Raw genomic sequence first — 23,286 nt, forward strand, 5'->3', positions numbered from 1 at the left:
GAGACCGACACCTCAGACTGAATACAGATACATGACCAATTTCCGAGGTGATAACTAATCCTTCTATTTCTCAGTAAAACAGCCATCACTTCTTCACAGACAATTCCCTCCTCGCTCTCTAAATATCTTTCAGTATGTCCTTGTTCCCCCATTGTTTATTTTCCTTTGTCAGCAGGTCTGTCACTGTGTTTTTTCATGTATCATGAGCAAGTGTCTTTTTTTTTTAATTCAGTATGGTTATTTTGTCTTTTGTCTTGTTTTGCAGTGTTTGTAATCAGATTAGTATCTCTGCTCTTCTCTGTGTACAATGCAAGTCCATTAAGACTGTCTGCACAACAAATTTGCAAGAATCACCACGATTTTCTCTTCTTCCTCGCACACTCTCTCTCACTTTCTCACGCTCGTCTTTGACTGCTTGTAGCCTGTATCTGATGAGATAGGCATCTCATCAGATAGCCACTTTGTTGTTCCTTTTCTCTTAGCCGGGCTTGACTGTGTGGAAAGAAAGTCAGAGGGAGCCCTAATCATTTGTTTATGGACACAGATAAGATTTTATATTTTGTAGGGAGATTGCAGATATGTCCTTTCATCCTCTGCATTTTGTTACAGAAATATACTTTTTTTTCTTCTTATAATGCCATCCCAGTGTAGGAAATTGTCAACAATACATGGCGCACTTCAGTGTGTCTGTCTGTTGATCTTTGGCTGGTGTTGCCGGCTCATACCACTGACTGACAGCAGAGACTAAGAGACAACACACCTCTTATTTTACCTGTCCATACCAGCAGAATGTGCAACCTCCGATGAGTTTGTTTGTTTTGAGTTGAGCATTCAATTGCAGGTACAGTCATGCCAAAAGTTTTCTGTGTTGGTTGAGTGTTTTTTTTTTTTTGGTTTTTTTTTTCCTAGTATTCCCAATAATTGAGCTCTCCTCCCTTCGCAAGATTAATCTGAGTGTGTCAAGAATTTTCAACCTCCGCTTGTCCCTGTGTTGTCTTTAGGTGCCTGTGTCCATGGCGATGATGAGTCCACAGATGATCACTCCTCAACAGATGCAACAGATCTTGTCTCCCCCTCAGCTCCAGGCCCTGCTGCAGCAACAGCAGGCTTTAATGCTACAGCAGGTAAGACTCACACACACACATTCTGGCTGGATCTTGTCCAAGGCCAGCATGTTGAGATGTGTCTGCTTTGGTAGGCTCTGACACACACTGGGCGTGATTGTCTCTCATTTAATGCTCACAGATCTTTGAAGATAAACACACACTAACATATCCACTCATACACACATTGTGATTTCAAACACCCCTCTATAGCATTGTTGCTAGGAGAATGTGCATGCTCATGCCTGCACGGACACACTTGCACATCTGCCTTGTGCACACACACACACATGCACTTTTTAGCATCAGCGGGTGAATCATAGTGATTCAAGAGTGTGTGTTGATGCCCAGCAGGTGATAAAGGCGTCGCCATGTCGACAAAAACCAATAAACACTCTTCATCTGTTAAATATTCAGCCACACCTACCTGTGACCTCCTGCATACACAAGTGAAACACACACACAAGCTTGTGAAAGCTGTGAAGAGGGCTATTAACAGAGTGGGGATAAAGAAGTAATTGAAGCATAGGGGATGTCTAGAAAACACATACGTACAGACGACACATACATGTGGATAGATTTAATAAGGAGCGGTAGCTTCAGGCGAGTATAAATTGCAGTGGGAAGATCTGACAACATGTATCATAATGGATATGTGAAATGTGCTGGCTTTCTGGAAACAGACATTCAGACGACTGAGACCCACTTCACCAGCTCTTTTTTTCTCTAACGAGGAGAAAAGAAAGGAGGGGGGGGGGTTAATAATACCACACACACACACACACACTCACACACACACTACACACACACACTACACTCCAGCTATTAAAACCACTGAGTTTAACATTGCTCTCCCACTTAATTAACCACAGTATGGACTTGCACTTAGTGTATATCTGCAAATCAGGCACTTTTCCTCACAGACACACACACACAGAACAATCAACCAACATATCACTCACTAGAGCATTAAATTTCATATCCCCATGGCAATACGGCACTGTGTAAGAGTGTGTAAGTAAGGTTTACGGCCCACTGTTAAACTGGTTGTGTATTTGCACAAGCAGTCATTTGTGGATTTGTGTTTTAACCTTTAAGTTTTCCTTAACCTTTACTTATGCTACAGCTGCTCTGCCTTTCTTTCTTGGTGTATTCACTAAAGCCAAGGTCATGGTAATAGGCTACAGAGGTGAGTGCCTCACTTACACATACTCTTAATGCTCAGAGCCACTGAATCAAATCATTAAAAAGACCTTAATTATCACTTAATTATTCCCTCAACTCACCACTCTCCAGCCAAGTGTGTATGTATGCATGCTTATGTGTGTGCTTGCATATGCATTTGTCTGTGTGATGAGGAGGTGATCAGGCCTAGTGACGCAGAAAAGAGAGATTAACTCTGCCTAAGGAGCGATAAAAGAGACGAAAGACAGATGGATAAGAAAGAGCAGCAAGAAGGAATGAGTCCTGCATTTAAAATAAATTAAGGACAAGAAGGAATGTCATAGTACAAAAGCATAGAGAATTCTTCGAAATTGAAGCTATGGCTGTGATAATATTGTAACTGGAAACTTAAATCTATTTTGCACAAAAAGAGCAGGTCCATTACATTACAGCGGTTTCGTGGTGAGGATGGGCACTGGTGTGTAGTCTAGTTACTTTAGGGTCAGGCGGATTTGAGACCGATACAGCTGCTGCACTGTGAAGTCATTCTCTGCTGAAAAGCCTCTTTGAACATTTGATGCACCATGAAACAAAGATAAACTACAGACTGACACCTATACAATTTGTTTTCAGGACGATAACTCTTCCTCCCAAATACATACACACACAGGCACGCATGCAGGTGTACACACACAGTCACAGTGTGGTCAGTGTGAGTTTTTCTGTCTGCCAGCAAGTTTTTAATCTTAATGGAGTAAATTAATGATTAGTAACTCAAACACAACAGACCACAGGCCACAGGACTGTGTGTATGAGCAGATGTGACTCACAACTTATTGTATGTTACCATAAAAGCCAGAGATTACAATGTTAAATCCCATAGTTTTAAATTATAGCATTTAGAGTAGCAGTCAATTTAATTTCACAGAATATCTGCATAATTACAGGAGATAAAGCTAAATGCTAATTAAGGTAAAGAACATAGTAGAAAACTTCACCTTCACTTTTCTCCAAGTTCATCAAGCTGTTACCATTATGGACCATCTATTAATAAATATATATAACCTGTGGCCACTTCTCTTAGCTGCAATTCACAGAGGAATATCACATATCACCATGTGTATTTCCCTGGAGACATAGAAAGGTCTTGCTCAGTCATTTTGTGTGTGTGTTTGCACGCGCACTCATTTTCTATCTGTTATGTTTGTTCCTCTTTTATATTGGCGTGCTGCAGTCCATGTGAGCAGATCTTGGTCTTGCTGTTAGTCTGCATTGTGCCACAGTCAGATCATTCCACCCAGCACCTGAATTCACATGGTTCAGCATTAAACAGTAGCTTTTCAGTAGCACCATAATAGCTCCATCACGTTCTTCAGTAGGCTTTCCGAGGTCTGTATTTGCTTGTTGCGTGTGGTTTGTGTAGAAACCACACAGCCACAAGAATAAACTGCAGCTTTCGGTGAAAAGAAAGCATCTTCATTCTTTGTGACCCGTTTTCAAGTTATGGTGTCTGAATATTTCGCTGCTGGAAGACTGTGGTATTGTTGAGGTTGATACAAAGTGTGTTGTGACTCACTCGTGTCATGTTTCTCCACCCCTCCACCCTCCATCCCCCTGCGTCCTTCTCCTTCCCCTTGCCCTGCCAACCCCCGTGTCTGTCTCTAGTTACAGGAGTACTACAAGAAGCAGCAGGAGCAGTTGCACCTCCAGCTTCTGACTCAGCAGCAGCAACAGCAGCAGCAGCAGCAGCAACAGCAGCAGGCCGGGAAACAAGCGGCAAAAGAGGTGAACTTTACCAAGTACATACTCACTTATCTCAAGTACACTCGGAATTACACAAGTACCCTTAAACACATTAAAAGTGGTTGACATGGGAGCCAGCAAAAGGAAAAAAAAAACATATACAATGTATACAATGTAGGATGCATAAGTTGACTCTTTTTCCAGTTCTTTCTCCCCCTGCTCTCATCAACCTATTTTTATAGTTTATTTATTGTGTCCAACTTATCTGAAAACAAAATTTAGTGAATATCGATTTCCATTTTTCTCTACCATCAGCATGCCATGTTATATCAGTGAAAGAGTACTCTGCTAAGCCATACGCTGCCCTGTCAGGGTTTTCATTTGCATGCCTTCAGCTCTAAGCCTGAGGTCTCTGTAGGAGGGGTTTGCCACTCTTTTAATTGACAATTAACCCCGCTAGCAGTGGGAGCCTCCCTTGCTCTCGCTTTCTTTCTCTGACACACACACACACTCACGCACACACACACTAATGTGCATGAACACACTAGGTTTAACCACAGCTGTGGTACAGTAGGATAACAGAGGATCAACAAGGATCACATTGTGGCACAACAAAGAGGATCTCAATCGATCAGACAAGATTACTCCCACAGCCTGTGTGTACAAGTAGGGGTGCGTGTTTGTATGCGTGTACGCACGCGTGTGTACTGTATGAATGTCAGTTACCAATAAAAAAAATCTAAATGCAGAGGCTGCCACCGAGGACAGACCTAAGTGAAAAGACCTTATAAATGCATGAGGAGATGCATCTTAGATTTCCCCTCTTCCTCCTCTTCTTCATCCCCATCTCCTAGTAGACAAACCCCCCCACCCCCCTCACGCCCGCAAACTCCTCGCCGACAGCGGTCAACCAACTCGACCGTGACCAAAGCAAACCAGTTGTGGTTGACTTGCATGTTTAGAGGGTGTCTGAAGCGCTTTCCCACTCTCACTGCGCTCTGCCACTGTCCCAGTTTTCAGGTTTGTTGTCCTGTAACAACTAGACAAGTGCAAACACTGGTCACACAGCTACACATACATGCAGAGAGGGAGAGGCTTGATGTGTGATGGGTCACTGCACAAACACATACACTTGGGAGAATATACCTCCCTACGAAGCTGCATACAGCTGTTATGACGAAGGCCATTTCCTGCAGTCAAGTGTTTCTCAGTTGCTGTTATAAATCAATCACACCTTCTTTGTCAACTTTCGCATCTCTTCTGCTTAAGTAGGTGCTGTCAGACAGATACAGCGGCCTTTTTCATAATAGGTCTCGTGCTGTTTATAAGCTTCCAAGTATTTGTGCTAATCTGATTAATATTGTCTTTGAGCTCCAAACTAAACCAGTTTTAAGTAGTGATTACCTAGCTCGGTAGTTTTAACCACATTTGGACTCAAGCAGCATTTCAACAAACTAAAACAAAGAGGATTGGAGGAGATAGTAAAGGCAATAGATGAAGAAAATCTCTCTTTTGCCATTTTGCAGTGTTTGTGCATGAGTGGCTGTGACTTTTTGCCCCTTCCCCTCTTTTCTGCAATTCCTCTTCACTTTCTTGTCTGCGTGGAAGTAATGCATTGAAAGAGAGTATGTATGTGTGTGTTGAGCCAGTGTTTGTGTGTGTTGTTGATGCGTTTGGAACTGGTCAGGAGTCAGCTTAATGAACTGACTCTGACCATCACAAGAAATGTGTGCATGTGCATGGGTGTCTATGAGCGTCCATCTACAGCGTAGCTTTGTGTGTACGAGTTTTTCTCTCAGTGTCCTGAGTGTGTGTGCGTGCGCACAGATCTGTGTGACTGGCAGGCTCAGACAGTGTGTGATGTGCTCATAAATCACATTGACAGCCTGTTACTGCGCTAGCTTTGGCCACTCAGCCACAGCTAATGTAAACAGAACACAGACACACACACACACACACATACACACATACACACAATGTGTGTTTTAAAGAACTATGGCCATATCTCAGGAGGGAATGAGAGACAGATGGGGGAGCAGAAGAAATAAAATGGACAGACAAGTAGAAAAGGGGGCAGGAAGGCCAGGCCTGGCGGGGAGGGGGGGTGGGGGCTATGGGGGCTTGGCTGGGGGTGTTTAGCTCAGTCTGAACATTCTGATCATGATGAATTATTTACCTGATCAAATTAGAATTTGGCTGTTCACTTTAGAGAAATGAAGTGTGTAAGTATGACACACACTTTGTCTGCAAGCATGATGCCACTTCCCTGTGACAAAGCCTAAGCGATTCATGTTCATTCATTAAACTGTAGTTACTACACAACGCAAACACTCCAACACAAACAGAATGAGCAATGCAGGATGTGACAACAGCAGGTCGTTTTCAGGGGCTGTAACTGTGGTTATGCGTAATTCACAGGACTAGATGAACTGACTTGTGGCTGTTCTGAATCACTAAAGGATAAAACTCTCTCACCACAACGACCTTTAGTAGCTTTTCAGTTAGACAAAATCACACACACAATCATCCTCAGTTGGTGAAGTTCTTATGGAGACTTTAAATTTAGTTTTTAAATTAGAATAGCCGATAGCTGCTTTTGACAAAAAATTCTCTGTGGCTATGAAACAGTCACCACTTTTTCTCAGTTATTGATGTATTCCCTGTTCCTCAAACCTCCCTCGTCAAAACAAGATCAGGTGCAGGCAAATGTAATGTAAGACTTAAATGTTATTATATTGAGAGGAGGGCAAATGTGTTTCTCCTCTTTTGCCTGTCACTGTTTTCTTTTTGTAAAAAAGCAGTTGTTGTGCTTACTCCTCTGGTGACAGCTCCCCAACAGTCCCATCCCACACACAAACACACTGCCACCACACTTCTTCTCCCCAGGCACCAAGTCTGAAAGGAAGTGACCTATCCGCCCTTCCTGTGAGTTCCTCTCTTTTCAAAGAGTTCCAGGCTGCCAGTCTGTTTCACACACGCACACACGCACACACGCACATACAGACTAGTTGCTCAAGTTGCTTTTATTTATTTTTCTTCTCCGCTAGTTATCTGTGAAAGATAAAGTCACTCTCTGCTGTGGGTTACCCGGGGGAGAGTGAGTTCAAACAGCGCAGCGCAGTCCAGGTCTCCTCCGGACTGTGAGAGCAGGAAAGGGAACATTTATCATCGTAACACACACCGAGATTATCACAGTACGCCATGTAGTCTATTCCCTCCACTCCTTTGCTTCTTCGTCATGGCTCTCACAGCTCGGGCTCATCATCGTTTAAATACAGGCAAACATTTTTTCTCTCTGGCCTAAAAGTCTCGCTTTGTTTTTCAGCAGCAGACAATTAACCTTTAATCATTAACCTTCATCATCCATTAATCTGTTTCCTATGGCCTTAGTGTACTTTGAATTAGTTATATCGATGCACTGTGGTGATCAGTTGACCATCACAAAAGAAGGGAAAGCTTTTTCCAGATGTAAAAAAGTCCAGGATTTTTCACATTTTTGGTCACAAAATGTATGTGGTCATGATTTCCTTATAATGATGCAAATCAGGCTAGACAAGATTAAAAAAATAAATAAAAAAAAGATTTCTCAACATAAAAACATGGACGACTGCTTAACTCCCCATCCACTGTCATGTCCTTCTGTCTTCTGGCTAACAGCAAATAGGCAGTAAGCAGTTGGCCTTCCAGCAGCAGTTGATCCAGATGCAGCAACTTCAGCAGCAACACATCCTCAACCTCCAGAGACAAGGCCTGGTCCCACTGCAGCCCACTGCCGCCATGCAGTCTCTGCAGCAAGGTACGAGCACTCACACACACCTCCCTCACCAGACAATGCTGCAACACAACAACATGCATGCACACACGACACACACAGGCCTGTACCCATTGCCACATGTGAAGCCTGTTAAGTTAATCAGCCTATAAAAGATAAAAGGAAACCTGATTGGTTGGTTTGTGGAAGGTACTCATTTGGATAATAGGTAAAATATGCCACTAAGCCCCGTGCTTGAAGGTGTGCATGTGCTTGCACACATGTGTTTACTTGTGTCTGTTCTTGAGACAAGCCAGACACCAGAACATCATTGTTTTGCCATTACTGTGCTATGTGTAACTTCTCCCACAGTCCCTTCACTTGGTCAGCCGAGTTTTAGAACAATAAATGTTGACTGTTGATTTGCACACATGCACACATCCGACTTTTTTTTTTTTTTTTTTATATCCACCATAACGTCCAACGTGCATACACACTTTCTCACACATGGAGAATCCTTAAAGGGGCTCCTAAGTGGCCATGACATTGCTAAAGCGCTGACAGAGTTGACCAAACAGGCCCGTTTCCTTCCCCCTGCCTGTCGGCTCTGTTTCTTTCTCTCCTGAACAGTCACATGCACACACACACATTTACACTTCCCCTAAAAAACAACAAAAAAACCCCAAAAATAACTCAATCGTATGAATTTAATTTCTCAAAGGCTTGCTTCAAATAAGCTTAGCACAACAACAAAAAAAAAAATTAATTGCACAGTGAGTTCATATTTCAGGGTGTATGTTTGTGTGTGCGCGTGTGTGCGTATGAAGTGGAATTAGCAGCTTACAGAGAAAAAAAAACAAAACAAATCGATGCATACAAATTGAACACAAATGAAAAGACAGAGGCCACAGTTTTGGATTGAAGGGCATAATTTTTCAGACAGTTGCAAACATTTTGGCTTTGGCATCTACTCCTCTTTCAATCACTCTCCCTCCGTATGAGAGTGGAATTTCCCTGCAGTGTGAGAGAGCCGGTCCATTGTGACGGCTCAGCCAGGCGTGAGCTAGAGCATTCCTCTGGCCAGCCATGCCACACAAACACACAAACACACATGCATAAACACTCACACCAGCACACACAAATGCACACAATGTTACCCCGCCTCAATGGACTGTTGTGTCCGGTTGGTAGGTGGCAGTGGGGGCGACACGGAGAGCTCTGATATGGCTTTTTTGAAATTTCTCATATTGAAGCATGGTGGAAGGGCACATGAGAAATCCTGCCAAGTTGATATAAAAAAAAAACTAAAACTGAACAAACAACCCCCCCCCCCCAAAGAACAACAAGCAAATTTGAATGTAAGTCAAACTGTGATAATGGACTTAACTACTTTCGCAATTTGTTTCACTCTGACAAAAAATCCATGGGATTTGATTCATGCCCCACATGCATGTCTCATCCGTCTACAGCCAGAAATGTGGCATGTGAGACTGTAACAGCCAAGTATAGGGTTTTTTTCACAGTTGAGTGAGACAGTTATGGTAAATAAGAGCACTCTCATCTTCTTGAATACTTTTCATCCGTCACCAATATCTTGAGAAATATTTGTCAAGGTACACTTTCACCCAAATGTTCCCAAATCTGTCTGTGCTTTACATTTATTAGTAAACTATTTACTTTCACCAGAAACCGGAATCTCATGTCTCCCTCTTTTTTTTTTTTTTTTTTTAATTTGAATGGATGGATGTGGCATGAGCCAGTCTGATAAGTTAAAAGAGGAAACACTTTATCTAACAATGCCTAAACTCCATTACACTTTCACTCTCTGAGTGTGTGCGCAGATTGATCGGGTTCAAATACACATACACACATACATCAATGCACGCAGCACTTCATTCTTCCAGAGTGAGAACTTTTGTTTTGGCGGGACCACAGAAGAATGCAGAGAAAGCAGACATAATATTTGGATTGCTGTGAGGTCTGTATGTGTATGGCATTTTAGCGGTCTCTCTTGCGATGAAATAACAAAGCTGTGAGTTGGAGAGCTCAGAGTGGTAGTGGTATCATTGTGTACTGACAGGAGCAGCGGTGTTGGGGGACCAAAGTAATTGCAGACATTATTTGGAAATAAAGAGGTCACAAAAATATTGAGAAATAAACCTCCCCGTCTGTTTTTGTTTGTCGTATTTTCCTCTGTTAATGACTCCCAGGGGACAGTAACAGTTGTGTTTGTTTTATGATTTTTACAATCATTAACTGCTTCTTTTTACAATATGAGTTTACTTACAGTATCCTAATGTGTGTATGTGTGGGTGATATATATATATATATATATATATATATATGTATATATTCCTCTTAGCTTTGTTAGAACTAACTTAATTGAAACATCGTCATATTTGCTCTGAACATGTAAGTTCATTCATTACAGTTAGAATTGACGCTGTGCTCCTTCTCCAGCGATGTGTCCGTCAGACCTCCAGCAGCTGTGGAAGGAGGTGTCGGGGGTGCCGAGCAGTGAGGAGGCACTGAAACAGGCCGAGGGCCTGGACTTGAGCACCAACAGCTCCAATTCTACCTCAGCCTTCCCCAAAGCTGCCAGTGCTCACATCCCACTGCACAGCCTGCCCAACGGACAGAGCCACACCCCAAAGAGAGACAGGTATGGTGATGTACACTCTGTCAGCACACCTTAGGTGCACATCATTTTGGTGTGTCTGTCCTGTGTGTGACCTCCCGTCATTTTCAACACAGCAACCTTTAGCTTTTAGCGCCTCTTTTATGTCTGCAAACATAGACACGCACATGCAGCACCCCTCACCTCACTGAGGTGAAAACGTCTCCCAGGTCCTTTGATGGAAAGTTTGCGGGGAACAGTTAGTTCTGCCTGCATGCTGTATGGAGAGGACAGGAGAGGGCTACCGTAAAAAATGCCTCTCAGTATTATGTAGTATGTGAGGATAAATCAGGAAAGCATGTGTCAGGTGTATTTGTACTGCGCACACTGTGTCAGGGTTGTGTTGTCCCATGGCTGTTTCGGCTGCTCATGGGCTTGTCTTCTTCTTTAAGAGCCAGACTGTTTGAGTGGATATCCTCCTTCACCAAGGCAGACAGCGGAGATGACCATGCTCCTCTTTACTCCAAAGGCAGCCAACCCCCCAGCAGCCAGTGAGTAGTACATTTACCCTCTCTCACACACACACACACACACACACACACACACACACACACACACACACACACACACACACACACACACACACACAAGTGGACGAGGCGAAGACAGAGGAGTGCTCTGTAGGAGGTCTGGTCTGACGTGTCCTTTAGCACTGATTCACAGCTTGCTGCAGGCACATTGTTGACCCCCACCCTGAATCTAATTTTCTGAGGGGGTCAGCACGGGTGAGAAAGTATTCATTAAAAGATCTTCCATTAATTGATCATATCAATATGTCACCCACTGTCACACCACAGAAACAGTGGGCCGTTGTTATCCTAACAGATCTGACTATGGCGCATCGTGAAGGGGGTAGCATTAGTGTGTTAGCTTGCTAAGCTAATGCGTGGCTGATGTGGAAGAGAATGTGGTTGCCAACAGTTTGTCATGTCTGCTGTCTGAGCTGCTCCTGAGTTGACTCAACCGCAGCCAGCACACACATACACAGACACATATGCATACGCAGCTCCAACCTCAGCCTGCGCATATGATCAGGAAGAGGCGAAAAAGCAAAGAGACAGGGAGAGAGGCATGTTTCCATCTGTGAGACAAATGGTTTTTGTTAGACAACCTTCTGATGTTGATTTAGGAGAATCCCGATCCCGGTCCACACACATACACGTACACACGTGCACACTCACACACATACAAATACACACATACACAGTCATGTAAATATATGTGGAGACAGCAGTCGCCGGCGAAGGTCCAGGTCTGAACCACATGTGCTACTGGACCTGCAGCACACACACACGCACACACATACACGGATACAGTTATTTTACCCAGAGCCCAAACCAAACCTGGCGCAGTCTTTCATCATCACACACCCATGCAAATACACACACACACACCCTTATAAATATGTACTGATGTACACACAAAAACGCATGCATGCACACTCACAGATGAACTCACCACAAAAAAACAACCAGCACATGACGGCAGCGGCCGCCAATCAGTCATGGCTGGTTGGTTTTGTGCCGACTCTGTGTCAACTCCTGAAATGTAAGAACACACACCAACTCTAGCACACACATGCACAACATGCACGCCAAGGTTAGAAAGACAGGTCATGGATTTCAAAATGTGCCTCTGAGGTTGCTGGACCAATTCCTTTATTTGCCTGGCTTCTGTAACTGACCCCAATCTGCTCTATCCTCCTCTCTCCACACTTGGCTTTGTGAACTGTACAAACTAATGACTGCTAACCAGACTCAGATGGCTGTATTGATGTTGCTGCTGTTGCTTCAGTTGGTTTTGCATGCATATGTTTGCGCACGAGAATGTAGTTTATTAACACTTTGCTTTTTATTCTGAGCAAATATTTGTGTTTATTTGTTGTATGAACATCAAAAAAAGGATCACGGATGACTAGTTTGTCTCTGTGTCTTTCCGTCCACAGTCATGAGGAACATGCTGGCTCCCATCCTCTCTACGGCCACGGAGAGTGTAAGTGGCCCGGCTGTGAAGCACTGTGTGAGGACATGGGACAGTTCATCAAGTAAGTTAACAATTATGTGTTGGGCCATAGAGGTCATAGATGATAACGATGCATCACATCATGAAAAGCATTCATATATATTAGTATGTAATATGGATGCCCACATGCTAAGTTGTATATTTATATGACCAAACAGTGAGGTTCAGCTTTGATTAGTGTTCCTGTTATAGTGTCTGTTTTCCCTTTATTAATAACAGGATTAACCTACTCCTTCCTAAAAAAAAAAAAAAAAAAGAAAAGAAAAAATTATCATCATCACATCATCACCAAAATCTTGTTGTCACCTTTTGTTTGCAGTGCTGCCTGCCTTGTTTTCAAGGTTAGGGTTATATTCTGCTAACATTAACCACAAATGGCACAAATTCCTAAGAATGCATTAAATGTTACTGCAATTACATCACCAGTTGATAACAAGCACAATTCCTGGTCCGTAAAAACTCCCAACAACACTAGTCTCTAGTATTATTGCGGGAAAGAAAGTGACACAATCCTCTGATTCAGATTACCTGTAGGCACAAGATATGAAGCAGAACAAAGTGAAGCTACAGTATTTGCTAAATGTGGAATGTCAGTCACATATATTGCCCCACTAATTCCTCAGTTGCAATCTGTTGCATCACATCACAACTGTTCTGAAGCACGCGCATGCATACATGCAGGTGCACGCATACACGTGTCATGAGTCAAAATAGTTTTTGTGGGACTCTTCAATCTCCCACTGCAATTTAACCTCTTCTATAGTTTTTCTCACAGCTCATATATAATTCCTTGTCTATGTGTGTCTGCACTAATAATTTGTGCGCTAGAAGATCAGTAGAAATTAGTGATCTAAATATGTGTGTCAGAGTTAGTTCTGTCTTCCTCAAATACACTTTGTTTTTGTCTTTTTCTCTCCTATCTGTTTAGAAAATCATTCTTCATTATCTCACCCATAAACACATTTCCACAGCAGTGAAGACATCAGAAAACCTCTCTGTCACTCATTCCCACGCCGCTTCCATCTTCATCCAGTTTTCCTCCTGTCCTCCCCCTGCACATGCTGCTATTTGTCAGTTCAGACTCATGGGGAGATATTAATGCTGTATTTGGCCTTGACTTTCTGCTACCTCCTCATCTGTCACATGCAGTACATTGGACTTCCCTGTGGCACTGTGGCTGCTAACAAAGGCTTCACAAGCCTCTAATGAAGCCCTAAACAAATTCACACTCTAATTATCTGGAACTTTTAGCTATTTGAGCAATGGAGATATTAATAAGCCAGGGTGATGAAATATGTACTCGCATACGCACGCATAAACACAGAAGTACGCGTAGTGATTGTGATGGCATCGGACAGTCAGATCAAAGCTTGTAGGCAGGCTGGGAAAGTTTGGAGAGGAAAGCTGTTGTTTGGTGTCTCATTTCACGTAGCCCGGGGGCAGATGGAAGGAGAGAGAGAGAGAGAGAGAGAGAGAGAGAGAGTGAAAGTGTGTGTGTGTGTGTGTATGTGGGACAGAGCGAGGGGAGATGAAAAAAATGGAGGCAGTGACAGATAATGCCGTCAGTCCAACAGTGTGCTCCCTTCCAGCCAGCTTTAGTCATCGCCCCAGGAGAGAAAAGGGTAGAGCAGAGGAACAGAGGAGGGGGACACTCCAGTGTTTCAAGCCTTTCTTCTCTTCTCCTCTTCCTGCCCACCTCTCTCCCCCCCTCCTCCCCCCACCATGTCCTCTGGTATAATACTCTAGCTGTGGTCAGTGGAGCTGGGTGTAATGTGGGTTAAAGCCTTGTCTGCCAGCACTCAGAGGAGTAAACAGAGCCTCATTGTCGGGACACAACGGAAAAAAAAAAAAAACCCTGCTACTGTTTATGGCCCAGCTATAGAGAGAGGGGAGGGTTTTTGGGAGCAGATTTGGTTGGAATGAGTGTGAATCATAGGCATTTCGGGAGTTGTGGAGGAAGAAGAGTGGGAAGGGGGAGAGTGGACAGAAGTACAAGTGAGAGAGAGAGGGAGCTAGAAAGATTGATAGAGAGTCAGAGAGCGAGAGAGGGGTGAGATCATGTTTTTGTTATTATTATCGTGCACTTGTGTTGAGCCGTCTATCTGCCTGGATTAGCCACGCCATGACATCATTGTTTTTGTTTCATTTCTAGCCCTCGCTTGATATTGCCTAACTTTCTACTTTCTTAAAGACACATGCACTCACTCACGCACGCACACACACACACACACACACACACACACGCGCGCACACAGACACACACACACACACACACACACACATCCTCACATTGTAGCTGGACACATATGCTTCCTTTTGTAACATACTTTCTAACAATAACCAAGCTAACATCTCTCTTTGTAGATTACTCATATTATTTCCAGCACATGTTAAGAGAAAAGTCTCTTTGACTCTGATATATCTCACACCATGATATGCGAGCAAACACACTCATACTCACTGGATGAGCAGCGGCAACCTGTGAATAACCTTGGCAGTGACAGAGGGGAGAGAAAGGGATGAGGGAAGAGAGGCAGGGAGGGGTGCACTGGGAAAGATCAGAAGGTCTCGGGTCCTCCCACACTGGAGGAAACAAACAGCGCCACCATACTCACGTCTGTGCACACAGACGCACACACGCACGCACACAGCAGTGTTAATAAGAAGACTGGAGTTTAGCTGAGAGAAAGTCTAAAGATAAGGCTGTGTGCTATAACACATGAGCTCATATCCAGGTGGTTGTCTTGGATCACGGCTCACTGAGCACCAATGAAGTATACACACACAAAACACAGCTGCTACGTCCTTCACTAGACAAAATAAACCTCTAAGATTCTGATTTATTTTTATAGTGCTGAAACAGCTCATAACTCAGTTTAAATAAAAGGGAAAGAGTTTGTTACTTCATCATTCAGGACCACTGAAATAATTTAACGACTCTGTTGACTTAAGTGTATGTTGTAAACCTCTTATTTGGAGATATCTACTTATTTCTCCAAACATGCTGATCCTCGTAATTTTTTTCTTCTTCTTCTTCTTCTTTTTTTTTTTTTTTTCAGGCACTTGAACAATGAGCACGCCTTAGATGACCGCAGCACTGCTCAGTGCCGAGTCCAGATGCAGGTGGTTCAGCAGCTGGAGATACAGGTGAGTTGCAATGTACTTGCACACATTAACACACACGTAATTTTCATCTGCTCACAAACAAAATCATGAAGACTGTGTCAGCCAGTCAATGGCAGCAACTTGTCTGAGGCAGGGCAGAGTTTATGGAGAGCAGTGGAGCTTGTAATTTAAAAGGAGCAGTCGGCAGGGAAGCTGCCATCGCTGCTCCAATTATAAAGCTGCTCTGGTCACCAGCAAAAGAGAGCGAGGCTGAGATGGGAAGAGGGAGGGAGAGAAGAGAAAAGAGAGAGAGAGACGAGTTAGAAAGCAGAGGACCAGGCTGCATGGCCTCTCTTGTTTTCAAAACTGGTTTGTCCACCCAATCCTCTTGAAACATCTGAATGCCCCAGCAACAGCAACATACCAGCACTGGATAAGAAGTGAAATGCCGTTCTCAACTAGTGTATGTGAAAAAGTTACAAAGTGGCGATACATGCTCTTCACACACATCTTGACATAGTTTTCAAAACAGTCCTGAATACTCTGTTCACATCACTGCGTTTGTGTGTGTGTGTTGTCCAGAATTAGGGTTAGGGTTGTGTTTGGTGGTGGTGGTAAACAGCGTTTAGCTGAGCCCCTGAAGCCACCACCAGGGAACACAAAGTGACAGAGAGGCAGCTGGTGTCACATCACATCAGGACAGACGTCTCTCCCTCCCTAACATGTCACACACACACACAGAAGCACTGACACTGTATTTAAATGCCTCATATTTACACCTTAGCACACATTGATGTAGTGTGTGAGTATGTTAATGGCACCATCAGTCTTAGTTTATATCCGTTGTTTCTGGAGGCTACAGGTGTGGGCACTTGTACTTTTGCATAAACACATGCAGAATACAGCATTCTTCTACAGGCTGTAGCAGAAGCCATTAAACAGTAGTTAACAATGTCAAATGGGACAACTGTGTCTGTAGGCAAGTGCAAGTGCGTGAAAGAGCTCCAGGTGCTGAGGCAGCTGACTCTCATATTCATCGCTCTGCCTGAGGTGTAATTGTAATTGTAATTCTGAGTCAATATTGTACACTAACAGTGTTTTGTTTTGGGTTTTTTTTTTTTGGTTTTTGTGATACCTGTCTTGTTTCACAGCTGGCAAAAGAGAGCGAGCGACTGCAGGCCATGATGACCCACTTGCACATGCGTCCTTCAGAGCCAAAGCCTTTTAACCAACCTGTGAGTACACACTGGCACTCTAACCCTCTTCATTCACCCTTCGACCCAGGCCTCCGCTTTTACATCTTCACAAACACACTCCTCTTCATCAGTTCCTTCACCTCTTAACCTTCTTGGAATTTATCGTTCCTCTGTCTCTGTCTCGCTTGATATCTGCGCCCTCTATTGACCACTTAGGGTTATTATATTATGTAGAAACCAGAGGAACTATTTCCCTTCTCTTTGTCCCACCTGTTTCCTTACCTCTTTCTTCTGTCTACTGTAAACTTCCCATTATACAGAGTATTTTGCTCTTCAGGGGAAGTCATGAGAAAAAAAATAGCCAAATCTAACTTGCACTGTATTTTTAGTGTATGCCAATGAAAGGGATACAGATTTGATGTGTCTGTGTGTGTGTCTACACTGGTTGGCAAAGTTGTTATTAGGTATCTAATGAATATTTCATGATTCAGATTGATGAGGAGTCTTATTAAAATATGAAGATGTTGAAATTAATTGTCAATTAGAGGTAGAGTGTCTTAATTTGTGGGGATATAAATGTGTGCAGCGGAGTGGCAGTATGTGTGTGTGTGTGTTTGTATGTACTTGTGTGTCTGGATAATGTGTTGATCGCAGGGGGATCAGCTGCCATTAACATCTAATGGGAAATCAGGAAGAGGCGTGTTCTGTCACCACTGGAGACGAGCCTCAGGGTCAGGGATTGGAGGAGGAGGGGCAGGGGAGGGGCGTCAGGAATGGAAACAAAGCTTGGCCTCAATTAACAGGGTTCGACTGTTGCCGTGGTGATGTGGCAGGGTTGCAGCGTTAATGAAGTACCTGTTAAACAGCTCCGCCCCCTCCAGCCAGCTTAAATGGTACAGGGAGGGGGAAGAGTAGAGAGCAGGCGATTCACACATTTTACATACATATAGACAGCACACACACACACTCACACACTCACACACACACACACACACACACATAGGCGCACACTGCGGTTTTAATTAGTCCTAAACTAGCAGCCCTACAACGGCTGTCCCAGAGAGACTGGGAGTGCTGGTTTTGTGCGAATGTGTGTGCAAAGCTTTGCCTAATTGGGCTGTATTGGTCCGTGAAGACTTTGCCACCGCAGAGTGCATGTGTGTGTTCCCTTCTTAGAAACATGCTGTCGTGTGGTTTTGTTTTTGTAAGCTCAGGGTTAATTGCAGCCAGTGCTGTGTATATAAATATACGTGCATGTTCACTGTGTGTGCGTGTATGTAGTTCTGAAGCAACGATGTACAGTAGTTTTCTTCTGGGAAACAGAAGGGACAGAGACTCATCGGGAGACTTCGACATGTTTCGTAATGTTTTATAAGATGGGACAGCGGGACTGTCCGCTAAGCCCCAAATGTGTTAATATTATTACACAATAAGTAGACAAAACTGTTTAGAAACACTTTCCAGGAAGAGATTATATACATGATTCAGAACCCTCGGTATCACCTGACCCTGGTCTTATCTGGATGATGCTTTGCTGTAAACAGCAGCTGCACTTAGCAGATGGTGAAGTATTAAAGTAAACATGAGGGAAGCGTTAGTCATATAAAAAAACCCATTCTCTGGACTGAAGCAATTCTCCTCTGTTTGGCCAGAAACTCTAGATTTTTACACCAATAAAGTTTAAACAAATTTGTCTTTGCAATGTAAAGTTGACATCAGTAAGTTGATACACGCTATAAGCATTATCCCAAATCTTACTGAAGGTACAGTCAGCCATGCAAACACAGGATGAAATAGTTTTGCGGATTTGAAAAAAGAAAAAAGAAAAAAAATTCCTTTATTCATCTGTGCTTCCTTCTAGCTGAACCTGGCTTCCAGTGGCTCTCTGTTAAAGCGGGACAGCGATGCATATCCAGAGGGTCTTCCCCACCCGCCCACCTCGGCCGCCACTCCCATCACCCCACTGCGCCAGGGACCCTCGGTCATCAGCTCCTCGAGCCTGCACACACACTCCCACTCCCACACACATGCTGTCGGGCCCATACGTAGGCGCAACTCCGACAAGTACTGCACCCCCATCGCCTCAGGTAGACTGAATCATATATCCTCTTATCCACATCTCTTTAATCCCCACACCCACCACTCTGTACCTTTTTCTATGTAGGTTATTATCCCGTATTATCTAATTGGTAATTGATTTCTATTAACTTCAAATCATAAATATTTTAGGTCTCACTATTTGGAGTGCTTTTTTTTTTTTTTTTTTTTTTTTTTTCTGTTTCCTCCCCCACAAGCAAGAAATAATACCACATCTTTATTCAATCATCGCATTCTTTTATCGCTCAGAATAAGATACCGTGTCTGCCAGCTCTAAATACTGTATTATTTTTATGTAACATATTTTTAAGTCCAAGGCTTAGAATGAACACACAATCAATTATATTCCTTCACGTTGCTGCACTGGAAATCTTTAAGAAACAAAACAAAAAATTACAGCAACAAAAAATGAAAGAAGGGGAGCGGCATAGTGGTGAGCGCCCCACAACAAGAAGTTCATGGGTTCGGTTCCCGGCCTACGGCCTTTCTGTGTGGAGTTTGCATGTTCTCCCCCATGCCTGCATGGGTCTCCTCCCACCGCCCAAAGACATCATGTTTGGGTTAACTGGTGACTCTAAACTCTAATTGACTGTCAATGTGAGCTGGGATTGGCTTCAGCAGACCTGCAACCCAGAAACGGATAAGCAGTTGAAGATGAATGAATGAATTAATTAAAAAATGAAAGGCAGGAATTTATGATGACTTTCTTAAGAAAAGTAAATATCGATATAAGAGTGGACATTGACAGGCTCTTTCCTTTGCAATCATTCCAGTCTGTGATGTAAAGGATACTTTTTTTTTTTAATTAGAATTTCCTCTGAGACTGTTTAATTATTTCCCTTATTTATTTAGCTATGAATATTTACTGTGAACTGGCAGATTTCAGATTATCTTGCTTTTATTTTCCCAGAGCTGGCTCAGAACTGTGAGTTCTACAAGAACGCTGATGTCAGGCCTCCCTTTACCTACGCCTCCCTTATACGTCATGTAAGTCTCTCTGTTTATACATTTAACCATTTGTTCTTTCTTTTGTCTTTGCTCTCCTCTAAATTTTGTCTCATACCTTCTCTGTCCTCAGGCCATTCTGGAGTCTCCAGACAGACAGTTGACTCTCAATGAAATCTACAACTGGTTTACACGGAAGTTTGCCTATTTCAGAAGAAACACAGCCACATGGAAGGTACAGCCACAGACAAATATATAGTCATAACTTCTACAGCATCTTTCAAAATATATTTTTTTTGCCTATAAATGACATTTTTAATATAAACCACATTTTAGAAAACAAAACTGAAAAAGGGAAAAACCAGACCAATGAATAAACTAGTTGATGATGGTGAAAATGAACAGCACCATATTTAGAAAATGAAAGTTTGGACTGCAGTTCTGACTCAATCAGCTGTGCTTATTTCCTGCAAAGTAATTGTGGTCTCTGCACAGAGACAAAACCCCCAACGCAAGTAGACGTTTTAGACCACAATGAAAGAAACAAAGCCGGTAGGCAGGTTTTGCTGTGTTATTTTAAACTCTGAAGACAGACAAAATGACTGTCACTTATTCCCTGAATGATTCAGATACAACACCACAAATCTAAAAGCTGACTATCCTGTAGTCTTATAGGTAAGACTGATTCGACAGGGAAAGGCTGTTTATCCTTTATGAGGCACTTTACTACCTCTCTCTTTCTCTCATTTTCTCTCCCTGTCTGTTATTTCCTCACGGAACTAAACAATTCTCTCACCTCAGACAAGGCACATGGAGAGTCGGCCCCACTTAGCCCAGCAGAGTCACATTGAGCTGTTATATGGCCTCATTATAGAAATGTACATGCAAAGCTGGTGCACACACGCACACACACACACACACACACACGCACACACACTTTTCATGATCATACACATTAAATTCTCTCTCGCTCACAGACCCACACACAGGCACTCACACAATCCTGGCCTGATCCCACCATTGTAGGTGCTGACCCATTTCTTCAGAAACCTCACACTAATTTGAGTGTCAGTTCCTCCAGAGAGAGGAAAAGTGAAAGACTGGAGAAAGGAGGGAGAGAAATGGTGATGGAGGAGGGGTGAGGAGAGACCCTGGCCTCCCTCTAAAAGCCGTAAACCAAAGAGGGAGAGATGAATGATGATGCGGTATGGAGAGGGTTAAGAGACAGGGCAGCCAGGAATATCTTTACCTCCTCATCTGACTTTTATGAATTTTAACTATTAATGCCTGGTGTCTGCTTCCTGTGCCGTTGGCCTTGCAGACCTTTAAATATAGCTTGGCATGGCCTTATGTTTTTATATAGCAGCTGTGTGAGTCAAATAGAACCATAGAGATGTATGTCCTTTAATGAAGCCGTTATATTTCATGAGGAGAGCAGTGGTGTCAGGGAGTGGAAGTCATTGATCAGAGACACGGAGGGACAATCAATGAGGAAGAGGCAAGAGAGAGAGAAAAAGAAAGGGAGTATGGCAAGAAGAGAAGTGAAAATAAGAAAATTAGAAAAGAACAAAATAGAGTAAGGATAAACAAATACACTCACTACATGATAAGATTCTTCAATATAAGCTTGAAAAGTTCTCCTCTGAAGAACAAATTTGGGGTTCCTTAAATTTAAGTATGTCCATTACAAATTATAATGTATATGTTTTCTGGACATTTCAGAGTGAAATACTGTACTAATTAGGTTTAGTTTCCAATGACCAGAGATAATCCATCATTATAGATTTACCAACCCTCAAAATAGGCTATTATCCACTGTAATGTGTTACTTAGACAACATTGGATCAGTTATAATAAATTAAAAATCTGATTTATGATATTCATCATAGTAATTTTAATGCATTAAAAGTACCTTTGCTTGTGACATTTAAGTACATCTTTGTAGATACTTAGTTTCATTTGCGCTATATTGTGTGCACTGTTACTAATAGTGTATTTGCTGTATTGCTACTTTTTGTAATATCCCAAATTTCATTCTTGTTTATTCACTCTTTTTCATTGATCATTTTGTATGCTTTCATCAATTCCTATTTGAAATCACACACCAGAAGCCCATCCCAGCGGTTGTCAGACAGAAAACACAAACGGGCCAAGTAAAATGCTCCAACCTTTAGAGGGTGAAGACACTCATAGTTCCATAACACCTCGATTCCTGAAAGAAATGTAATATTTCTTTTTTCCTCTTTTTTATATGATACACAGTCCAATCTCTCTACCAAAATATTTCTGCCTCCAGCATCTGTCCTCTCTCTCAGTCAGGGGGAGTGGAGATGAGTGGCACATGTGCTGTGACCCACTGTAAATGACTGCTAATGTTTTAACTGGGAGAATTAGGCTTTCATCACGGAGACGAATGCAAATAGCACTGCAATAGCACTGGTGTCTGGCATTTGTGTGTGTGTCTATGTGTGTGTGTTTGCACTGTCAGGGTGGCGAGCAGAGATTGGGGTCAGACTCATTTACAAAACTTAGCATCACAGCTCGGGGGGTTGAGGGGATGCGGGGGAGAAGGGTTCCTCCACTGATTATGGCTTGTGTAATTACGTGTGTGTGTTTGTGTGTGTGTGTGTCTGTGTGTGTGTGTGTGTGTGTAATTACGGTGAGGAGTGATGCATGCCTGGCCTGTCCCTCCCTCTCGGCTTAGAACAGCGTGTCAGAGAGAATATGCAGGATTTAATTATAGACGAATTAAAATTGGTAATGAAATTGGGCATGAACAAACTACAAATAGCAGATGAAAAGGGAGGCTTGTCCCTGGGGGGGTGAGACGGAGATAGTGGTGTGCCTGCCTGCCCGCCTGTCTGAGTGCCTGTGAATGTGTGTGTGTGTGTGTGTGTGTGTGTGTGTGTGTGTGTGTGTGTGTGTGCGCGCGTGCGTGCGTGTGCGTGCACTGATGATGACTGATTAGAAAAATTGTGAGATAAAATAACACTACTAGAGAACTGCTGCCTTGCATTAGCACTGTACATGAGTGACAGTATGTGTGTGTGTGTGTGTGTGTATGTGTAAAACTGATGGGTGAAAAGGACCGTTATTCTCAGGTCGCACTACTTATAGTAACCAACAACATGCTGGAAGCACTCAGTGTGCGGAGCACAGGCCGAGTGAGTGTCCTCACCTCCATCAAGGGCAAAGAACAAAAAGCTTAAATTAACAGGAGACAATAGGAAATATAGATAACTTAACTAAATGTGTAACTCTGTTTTAGATGGTTATTTTCAGGTGCATGTTCCCACCACAATCCTAACTGTTATCCTGGAATATTTAATAGCTGAATGTAAAGAAAGAAGAGAAGAAAGGAATAAATATGTAGTGAATAGAAAAAAATTTAACGAATGTAACTAAATCTACGAAGTAAAACTGGGCCAACCTGCTCCCACACAGACACCGTATTATAAATTCCCTAAGCAAAGGATACCTTCT

The 23,286-nt window shown here is 42.9% G+C and overlaps 1 protein-coding gene across 2 annotated transcripts in view; it reads left to right on the top strand.

The window, feature by feature from the left end:
- foxp4 (forkhead box P4) overlaps positions 1-23,286 on the top strand; it is a 103,317-nt gene that overhangs the window by 74,225 nt on the left and 5,806 nt on the right. For both annotated transcript variants that reach the window (XM_029501386.1, XM_029501385.1), the window contains exons 4-14: positions 1,002-1,124; positions 3,933-4,052; positions 7,668-7,806; positions 10,222-10,423; positions 10,831-10,929; positions 12,384-12,482; positions 15,520-15,607; positions 16,717-16,800; positions 18,623-18,848; positions 19,769-19,845; positions 19,937-20,038. In XM_029501386.1, coding sequence (XP_029357246.1) covers positions 1,002-1,124; positions 3,933-4,052; positions 7,668-7,806; positions 10,222-10,423; positions 10,831-10,929; positions 12,384-12,482; positions 15,520-15,607; positions 16,717-16,800; positions 18,623-18,848; positions 19,769-19,845; positions 19,937-20,038 — 1,359 coding nt within the window. The remainder of the gene's footprint in view (positions 1-1,001; positions 1,125-3,932; positions 4,053-7,667; positions 7,807-10,221; positions 10,424-10,830; positions 10,930-12,383; positions 12,483-15,519; positions 15,608-16,716; positions 16,801-18,622; positions 18,849-19,768; positions 19,846-19,936; positions 20,039-23,286) is intronic.

This window comes from Echeneis naucrates, chromosome 5 (assembly GCF_900963305.1).
Source record: "Echeneis naucrates chromosome 5, fEcheNa1.1, whole genome shotgun sequence".
Taxonomy (NCBI): domain Eukaryota; kingdom Metazoa; phylum Chordata; class Actinopteri; order Carangiformes; family Echeneidae; genus Echeneis; species Echeneis naucrates.